This window comes from Brachionichthys hirsutus, chromosome 13 (assembly GCF_040956055.1).
Source record: "Brachionichthys hirsutus isolate HB-005 chromosome 13, CSIRO-AGI_Bhir_v1, whole genome shotgun sequence".
Taxonomy (NCBI): domain Eukaryota; kingdom Metazoa; phylum Chordata; class Actinopteri; order Lophiiformes; family Brachionichthyidae; genus Brachionichthys; species Brachionichthys hirsutus.
This window is the reverse complement of record NC_090909.1, coordinates 8423014-8433135: the sequence shown is the minus strand read 5'-3', so window position 1 is coordinate 8433135 and position 10122 is coordinate 8423014. Positions and strand designations below refer to the sequence as shown.

At 44.8% G+C, this 10122-nt stretch overlaps 1 protein-coding gene across 1 annotated transcript; it reads left to right on the top strand.

Annotated features, from left to right (window-relative positions):
- Positions 1-4848: 4848 nt before the first annotated feature.
- ncdn (neurochondrin) lies at positions 4849-10122 on the top strand. Its single transcript, XM_068747449.1, has 7 exons — positions 4849-5049; positions 5351-6362; positions 6678-6847; positions 7860-8098; positions 8798-9013; positions 9097-9236; positions 9463-10122. The coding sequence occupies exons 1-7, from the start codon at positions 4849-4851 to the stop codon at positions 9882-9884; spliced, it is 2400 nt and encodes a 799-aa protein (XP_068603550.1). The 3' UTR covers positions 9885-10122.

Here is a 10122-nt window from a genome sequence, read left to right as displayed (position 1 = left end):
TTTCCACGAGGACGCCAAATCTAGGGAGGAAACAGAACTACACAATATCTGCATTGATACTGCTCTAAATGTATTCAACAGAGTAATAATAAGAAAAAACACTACACACACACACACACACATCCAGCTCAAAAAGAAAAAGGAAGAAGCAGTGGAAGACAGCGAAGAACATCAAGCACTACAACCAGAGCAACGACGATGTCCTGATTTACCTAATGAAATATATATAATTACTTTTTAGGACATTTCCAAACACTTACTGAAAGCATAAGTAAAAAAATAAAATACAACAAGTATCAAGTATATCTTTTTATTATACAATAATAAGTTGGCTTATAACCCCACTAATAAAAATAACTGTCAACTGAACCTACAGATGGGTTTACTGAAATAACGACACACCCACAGCAAACGTGTCCCAGTTTACCTTCCTCCCAACCAGGAGGCGGAAGAAATGGATGGGTGGAGGGAAGGAAGGAAGGAGATGGGCTGAGGAGCTAGGTTGGCAGCAAGGTGCTGTCAGGTGACGGGTGAAGGCGGGGCAACACCTGGACGCCGAGGACGAGATCAAACATGGCCGCCGGCTTCAGGGCTTGAACACGCTCCGATGCTAGGATAGAGATGCGACACAAAGAGAAAGGCTTCGTTTGTTTAATAATTATAATAATTTGAAATCTTTTCAATCAGCATGAACAAACATTAGAACCCAGTGGGCTGAATCAACATTATTGAGCACTAAACGTTTGGTGGAATCGTTATTGAATTAGAAATTTCCTCTCGTCTAAATTCATAATTTCACGCAAAACACATTTAAAAAGGGAAGAATAAAAAATGAGTCACCGGTGTCTGTTATACACATTGGAAGAGTTTTATCTCAGTGGGACAAGTTACTATGAAACGCTTCTTATTCCTATTTTATTAGAATTATTTCACTATCATATGTAATTTACATATTTTAATCATTCAAGTGTTCCTCTCTTTACCAACAGTCTTCTAACTCTTTACAGAAGCACTCAGTGGAATTTAAATGAGCTGCAGCTCATCAACTTGACAGAAATATTGAATGCAAATAGGATTATACCGGATAGAGCGATAACGAGTGCAAAGAAGATGAATGGGTGACTTAATTTTGCAATGATATGTGACGAAAATGATTTTAATATTGTAATATGACTTTTTTTTTTTTATTTAAGGAAGGGAAAAAAAAGAATTTAGTTGAGTCCTCTGTTAGAAATCACTCCTGCCTTCTGTTCTAATAGCAAAGAGAGAATAATCGGGTCTCGGGTTCCGTTTCAATATGGAGCAACTCGGTTGATATCCTGCTGACAGAAACATGATCTTGCGAGCTTCCTCCTTTGGCCCATTTTGTTAGGCAGGTGACTGAGAAACGGAAATTGAATTTTTTTTTTTTTTAAACTACAAATACGTGTCTAGTCACTTCATCTTAGCCAAGGAACACATTGGTACTTAAAAATAAAGTAATTAACTAATCAACCCATCCATAAATGGAGTCTAGCCTTTTAGGTTTGCCGCGTGTCATCAAGGCTGTGTAGTGAAAATAAAAGAGGAATCGTTAATACACCACATTTTGGAAGGCTGCTGAATCTTCAAATAAACATTTTGACTTCTCTCTAAAACAATACAATCCCTCCTGAGTGATTTTTGAAGACGCTCCGATTTCATCACAATTACATCCCTTTCCACTCACACAGAAATGAGTCACAAAAAAAGGATCAAGATGTAGATTGCAGTGTTGGAATCATGACGACTGATGATCATTTAGTTTTCCCAACTTAGACCCATTGCTCTGAAGATACAAAGATGAATTCTGGGCTTTCAGGACAGGTAACACATGAGTAAGGCTGATTCATGCTTTGAAGGGGAATGAGTGGAGTTACATTGACTAATATAGCCAAACTGCACTCACACTTACAGAAGTGGAGGAAAGTACTGGGGGGGGGGGGGGGCAGTGCAGGTCCTGGGACACTGTGTGAAAGACGTCAGCAGGCCTCGCACACGTCACGTCGTCATGTGAGAGCGACAGGACAACGTGAAACTAATAAACCAAACATCTGGTTTGCAGATCGTCTGTAAATGCGCGTTAGACGTTTGTGACGTGCTTATTCAGCATTTAAGGCGGGCTCTAACGCAGTTACTGTTTTGTAGAATTCCAGACATGACGACTTCCATAAAGGACTGTCATGAAATACACTCACGCACGTGTGTGTGTGTGTGTGTGTGACTAGAATACATGTTATCATCACACACAGATAAGAAGCACTCACACCACACAACACCAAACCTGTATGGTCTGCACCCCCTCCTGTATCTGCTTCCCTGCACACAGTCGCTCGAGCTCCAGCAGCCTCCTTCTGGGTCGCGGATCAACAGCTCAATAAAAGTTCAAAATCCACAAAGGGGTCATTCGTCCTCCTTTACTTGCTTTTCTCTCCACAGCACTTAAAAAAAAAAAAAAAAAACTTGTGCGCTTGAGTTGTTGATTTCCTCCTTTTTCATGCGACAATGCAGGCAATTTGCATTTTTATTTTTTTTGCTGTGTAGTCATTGCCTAAAGGCTGGTGGGGACTTTTAGCGTGTGCTAAAGCAGCGCCACTCAGGTGCAGTCGCTTCCCTGAGCCGATGACAGCTCAACCATTACACACATTTCAATGGCCGCATTTCCCTTGAGGTGTTTCTGGAAAACAATGATCTCTGTTACATAAAGCCCCCCCCCCCTCCCTTGTGTCCTGAAAGTTCTCTCTCTCTCTCTCTGGCTGTTTTGTCCTCCTCGTCCTCTCTTCTCAGATCCTGTGGTCCAGCTCCGTCTTGGCTTTTGATGAGAACAGTGGAGCTTTCTCTGTAGTTAGTCCCACGCGCAGCCTCGTCCGAATGCTACAGGGGAAGAAGATTTCATTATTTTTTTTACTCTTCTGTCAGGCAAAATCTTTGACAAAAACAAAAACCACTCCTTGGATTATATTAAAATGGAAGTATCATAGCAACAACAGAGATCTATAATCACAGGACGTTCAACACAGATTAAAAGATCATGAGGCGACTGTAGATTGGATTTACTTTGGAGTAAAAACCAGTTTATACGCAAACAAATTATTAGTCTGTACATTCTCCAGAAGATTTAGTTTGCCTTATACACGGAGGAGCTTGTTAATACCTGATAATACAAGTTATTGGACTAACTTTTGCTGATTCAGTGCATCTATTTTGTCTTGAGAGTAAACATTATGCATAGTCAGCAAGATATATTAACAGCTTTATCTTTTCTTGAATGTGTCATTTTTAGTGAAAAGCTTTTAACTGAACGAGCCGTGCGCCTAAATATTTCATCTTAACGTTTACCTGTTAGTTTGAATACATGAGGAGCATCGATTAAAGATATCCTGGTGAAGACTTTTGAATGTTTATCTCAAAGAATAAAGAGTAAAGAGACTTTTGACTTATCTTATGTTATCATTGAAAATAAGAAATCAGATGTAGATAAATCTCTACTTTAAATGAATGTCTGATCCTCACAGACTACAGATTAACTAAAGCGTAATTAAACAATATGCATGAACATCGGTCATTCATAGGGAACGTGTTTCTGGAATGTTATAATTTAATCGAAAACAGTCGACTCTTGCATTCTATTTCTAACCAGTGTTAAAGTTAAATATTGTTTCTTTTCTCATATCGGATTTCTTTATAATGTAATACAGTAAGGGATTATTTCTATGGCGAGCCTACGACCTGCGGAGTCCACCTGATTACTGCAATATCTAAACGGTGAGCCAGCAGTGAAAGCAGCAACATTATCCTTCGCATAATTTCGTTCGTACCGAAATCAATGAAGCACGAAGGCTGCGGTTTATCGCCATCCGGTGTTTCTCGCGTGGAGTCCGGGGTCGCTCCGTTTAAAGCACCTTGAGGCTAACAGCTGCTGGTACTTGGCACTAACGCGCTCTGCGTCCTGTCCGGTGTGAAACCCACTGACCCTGATCACAGACAGAGACGTGTACACGCACTCACAGGTAACCCGCCTCAGTCGTTCACTTCGATCGATCCGTGTCTTGTGCCGCGTCGCCGCTGTAACCCGGTACAGTTCCCGGTAATTAGGTCAGGGTCCCTCCGTGCTGTACAGCTGATGGGGCCTCTGTTGTTGACCGCTGTCAAGCCAGTGTGAGCGCCGGTGACGTACAACTTCCGGTGGCTGGCATTTCAGAATATCATTTAGTACCACAATTCTTGGCGTATATTAAAGACCGATAGACGTTAAGTCGTTGAAATTAACGTTGTTTATTAGATTATTATATTGCGCGCACACGTACGCACAATACGGGTGTTGACCGTACTGCATTTTATCTTGAATTATAAACTAATTCACTTAGAGCGGTTACTTCCGCCATGCGCCACCTGCCGGACAAACTGTAAATTGCAGCTTTGTTTTATTCAATCGCAGTGAAAACGCGGACCAAAATGGCGCCGACTCCTTCCAAGAACGCCTCTCGTGATTGGTTGTTCGCAGGTTTTGCGCCATATTCATTGGCTTCGTACAACGTTATTTTGACGTCGTACATCCGGAAAGTGCACATGAGTTGCTGTAGCGCGCCACAGGCCTGTCAACAAAGTAAGTTATTTTATTGAATGTTTATTGATCATCCTTGCAGATGTGGATTTTTTTTGACAATTATAACATAGAGTTCATTCATAAATTAGACTACGCTGTGACATATTCCAGAGCGTTGCGCTATTGCAGGATTGTCAATTTGTCAATTCATTTATTTATTTTTTACAGCTTGCTTACTTTTTATTCCTCTCTTAGTCTTAAACCAGTATTTACTAAGTGACGCAATGGCTGACAACAGCAGCGTTACACCTGTCGTGAGCAGCGCGCACCCTGACGAAGAGGAGCTTGGAGCAGAAAGTGGAGGAAGTCCAGAGCAGGACGAAGGAGGTGCTTTGAGTGATGCGCAGATGGAGTTGTTGGAGAGATCCCTTCATGCGCTCAAACATGCGCAGAGTGACAGCCACACGATGGCTGCTCTTCTGCTGGTCAGTAGCTCTTTTCAGGATTATAAACGGAACAACAATATTCAAAATTAACCTTATAATAAACTCTTATATTAGCTAGTCTGCCTTTTATTTATGTAAAAGGGTGAAATATAAGAACTAATATGTTGGTATATTGAATTAAAAAATCATTAGTGATCGTGCAAAAAATATCTATAATGTTCATAGAATATGGGTTTATAGCCAACGGACGAGTTTTGATGAATTTGTTATAACTGATGAACTCCTGAATGAGGCTAAAAATGCCGACCGGTGGTTGTTCTTTTTGTCTACATGTCCTCAGATCACTCGTTTGTGTCCGGCAAATCGGCTTGACAAGCCCACCTTGAGGCGCATCTTTGACGCCGTGGGCCTGAACCTTCCTGCTCGACTTTTGGCAACAGCAGTCGGGGCACGGGACTCGAACTCAAACCTCCCCCCGCGTGAACTTCTTTCGCTCGCCGTGGCTCTGTTGGCTGCCTTGAGCGCAGATCCAGAGATGGCCTCCCATCCCCAGCTCCTCGCCACTATCCCCATTTTACTGGGCATTTTAGCAAATGGTCCGGTGAATCGGCAGGAGGCAGCAGCCCAGCAAAGTCCAGATGTTGAAGCCCAATCAGCGCCGAGTTTAAACGGAGAAGCTAACCCTCCCAATGTGACGACGACGACAGCAGAAGAGGCGAACAAAGAATCGACGACTCCAGAAAGCGTTCTCTCCTCCAAGCTTGACGAGGCCCTGGCTGCCGACTGCTACCAGGTTCTAACGGCTGTGTGCGCCTCGCCCACAGGCCCCGACCAGCTGCTGAGCAGGGGGGTTGTACCGGCCCTGTGCCAAGCAGTGGCCCAAAAGCAGACGTTCAGCCGGGAGAAGGGGCTCGTCTTGCTCGGTGGCCTCCTCTCAGGTAAACACAAGGACAGAGTGTGGCGTAAACACCCCGAAGGACTCACCGCTCTGCTGGTCGGGCTCTCGGGAGACTTCTGCCAAGCCAGAGACCAAACCAGGCTGGACACGTGTGCCCAGTTGGTGCGGTTTCTCCCCCCGGTGGGAGTCTCGGTAGAGAGTGAGGCGCTGAAGGGAGTCAATGCCCGTATATGGGGGGTGCTGAGACCCATGCTGCAGGCTAAAGTGACACCGAGACAGATTGGGCAAATCCTGGTCCTCAGTGCATGCCTGCTGGATTTATACGGGTGGGAATGTGTGGGGTCCCCCAAGGTCTGCTGCTTGCTGGTGAACCGGGCCTGTGTGGAGGTCAGGATGGGATTAGAGGAACCGCCCGGTGAAGATCTGAGCCCAGAGCTGCAGCACACACTCACAGGTATAGCACATCTATCCAAAATGGTGTGTGTTCCTTCAGAATCTGCATGTTCTGAACTCTTTAAAACCAGCTGATATAGGGAAGCACACATCTGATATTCAGAGCCCGTCAGAAACCACAGCTGAGTTTGCAACATGTCAGACACAATTCAGTACATTTTTTGCTGACTGTACCATCGCACAGTTGTGTCTTAAATGCAAAATAGAATTTGGTTGTCGTGACTTTTCCGTTTCTCATCGACCTGTTCTGCGTCACCAAGCCGGCGGTATTCCAGCGTTCACATCTGACCCAAAGTGAATAATTGTTTCTTCCCAGGCTGCTACCGTATCATGGAGGCGGCCATAGAGCAGGCTTGCTGCCAGGGAGCGTCTCCGCCGGCCGCGCCTCCTCAGGGCGCCGTCTCCTCGCTCAGTCTGCAGCAGAGCCGGCAGGTGCTCGGGGTGCTGGAGGAGGCCTTCTCCGCCTTAATGTACCACCTGAAGCAGGTGAGGGGATGAGCTGCATGGTAACTGCTGCTGCGGCTTCGAGGTATTTAATCACTGGCTGTGCATCAGAGGATTGTTCCCAGTGCTGTGCCAAAAACAACTTTTGGCATTTCTAAGTAGAATGATTATAGGCTAAAAAAAAAAAAAATTACAACAGCAAAATGAGTTTGATTTAATTAATAAGCTTCCAAATTGAGCACGAAAAAAAAAAGGGACGTTCTGTCCACTTCTCAAAACCGATGAGAATTACAATGACATTTCACACGTGCTTACATTAACTTGTTGAGTTTGCACGCAGTCGTTTAACATCTGGATTTATTCTGGTGCGATGTGTAAATATCAACACACAAGATGCAGCAGCTCTACTCGTATCCGTTCTGGGTTCATTGATCGTTTGTGATGTAAATCAATTGTAACTGAACTTAAGTTTGATCTACATGACCCACAAATGAAAGTTTCCCAGCAGCCAGTGCATCTGGTGTCCTTTTAATCTATTTTTACATTGCTCAAGTATCGACCCTCAAGCGAGAGGATTTGCTGTTTTTGTCTTTTTCATGTGCAAAGTGAATATTTTAAATGTTTACACGCTTCAGCTCGATGTTTCAATTCTATAATGCAAACGATGGAATCATCAACAGATTAATCCAGAATAAATGATTGGATAACTGCATTTATTTAATCTGCTCCCCCCCCGGCTTCCTCCAAGGTGGTGGTGGCTGTTCTTCCTGTCGCCCGCACAGAACAACGTTATTGCTGCAGATTTCTGCTCAGTTGGTGGCGTTATTTTATTTCTATTATGCGTTTGTCTTTTGGAGGGAGAAAACTCTACGACTTAAAATATTTCATCAGGCAAGAAAATAAAAAAACATTTATATGAACCGGCTGCAGACTGAAGTGCTTTAAAGATGTTGGAAAAATATTTCCTTCAGTGTTCTGTGAATAATCTCCTGTAAACGTTCTCAGAGCTCAGTCGCTGCACTTTTCCTGCATCGTTCTTCCTGCCCTCCCGTAGGTGGAGCCGAGTCGATACGGTGACCCGTTTATCTTCGCCACGTTCCGCGCCCTGTGCTCGTGGCTGGCCGAAGAGACTTCCTGTTTGAAGGAAGAAGTGACAGAGCTGTTGCCGTTCCTGATAGGATACTCCCGCAGCCACTTGGAGGGTGAGAGCCCGGATCGGGAGCTCTCTGACTGGATGGCTGAGGTGTTCGTCACAGAGGAGACGAGGGCCTGGACGGGGACGGAAGCTCTGAGGTGAATGCGCATCCGGAGGAATTCGTCACAGCCCTTTAGTTACCTCCGCCGAGGCGAAGCGGCGGTTACGTAATCGCCAGTGTTTGTCTGTCTGTCCGTTCGTCTGTTGGTAAAATAACTCAAAAGGTTCTGGACGGATCTGGATCAAAATTGTCAGGGAATGTTACCAGGAACAAATTATCCACATTTTGGGGGGTGATCCAGAAGAGATCCTGGATTCTGGATCACATTTTTGTTAACATTGTAGTTACTGGCGCTTCAAAATGTGTTCTTCAATATCTCGGTTGGTTATTGATCGATGTTTATGGAATTTGACGCAGTCATGTAGGATGGAGGCCTCTATCTCACCACCGAATATCATCCGGAGCCGATCCAGAATGACTTCAGGAAAGAGTATTCCATTGTAGCATTGAAACTCCCATTTATGGGTTAAAAATCTGTTAAACACACATCAACTCTGATTCACTTTTACGTTTTCATGGTTGGCGCGTAAAGATAACGAGAACAATTTAGAACCTTTTGACGATGATCCAGATCACCATGTGGACGGTGTAAATCCAATTAGGAGGGGAACGTGCTTCTCGGCGGAGGTCTGCTCTCTGAGTGCTTTTTCTAGTTATAAATCTAGACCCTTAATTCCACTCAGTCTACATCCTTCTGACTTTCTTTTCTGTTCTCCTCTTCTCTCGCATCCTTCAGGTATCTCCTCCCGGCTCTGTGCCATCTATCAGCAGAGGAACAACCCAGAAAGGTGCTGCTCGCCCTGGACGCCCCGGCCCTTCTGGTGGACTTCCTGACTCGGTGCTGGACTTCCCTTAAGGGGAAAAGCAGTGCGAATGCAACCAGGGATCCGAGCATGGAGACGGCCTGCTCAGCTCTCCTTAACTTCACTGTCACCGAGCCGGAGAGAGTCAGGTAGCAGCTTAACAGACTCCAATATGAGGTCTTGGCCTTCTCATTTAATGATGATGGTGTAATTTTCCTGTTTTGTTGTGCAGGAAGGATCCGTGTTACCGAACCCTGGAGGGTCACTTGGGCGAAGCACTTCCTATATTACTGCATAAGCCTCATCTTCTAGTCCTCGCAGCAGATTTCTGCACGTTGGGGCTAATGATTGGCAGACTGACGTCACTTTCAGGTAAAGATGCATCTTTATTGATTACAGCATAATCAATAACAGGGATTGAAACAATCTCTCATTTTCAACTTAAACTGGATAAACTGCCACAGAGATGCTTGTTTATTTCTGAAGACACATTATTAGCATTTAAATCATGAAAACAAGCGTTTTACCTTCATGTGTGTTCCTCTTGCCATAGAATTAACATTGGTTGATTGTGTTTCTGTGTTATTTTATTTCCCAGGCTCCCCTGGGGCCAGCCAGAGGCGGTTCTTCTCCTCGGCTCTCAGGTTCCTCCGCAGCGCCCTAATGAACGCTGGCTCCGGCACCGCTCCAGTTGAGGCGAGTCTCGGCTGGGAGGAGAGTTGGGACGAGGCTGCAGAGCTGTGGAGGTTGAGTCTTCAGGCTCTGGGCGGCTGCGTCCGCGCTCAGCCTTGGATCGCCGGCCTGGTCAGAGAGGAAGGTTGGCTGAAGCACATCATCGCCCTGCTGGCTGACGGTGGCGCGCTGCCTGACCGACACACACGGGCGGCTCTAGAAGAAGCTCTGAGTGCGCTGGCTGACCGGTGCCCGGCCTGTAAAGAGGAGATCGGAGACGCTGTGAGAGACGATGAAGGAGCTTTGAGTGGGATGGTGAACCTGAAGAAATTAGTCACAATGAAGTGAACCCGAACTGCAGATGACTTGTTGTTGTTTTTTTAATGAAATGTTTTCAACTGGCAGACCTGAAAATGAATCAAAAAGAGTTTTTATGTTTGACAGGAAAAGTTGGACGGACCCGGCGACGGTCTGCTGGAGTTTCGGAACAGAAAACTGAAAATGATGATCCATGAACATTTTTTTTTTAGTTTCATGAAATGAAAATATTTCCATACTTGTCAAATGTGAGATGCTAATGCGTTTA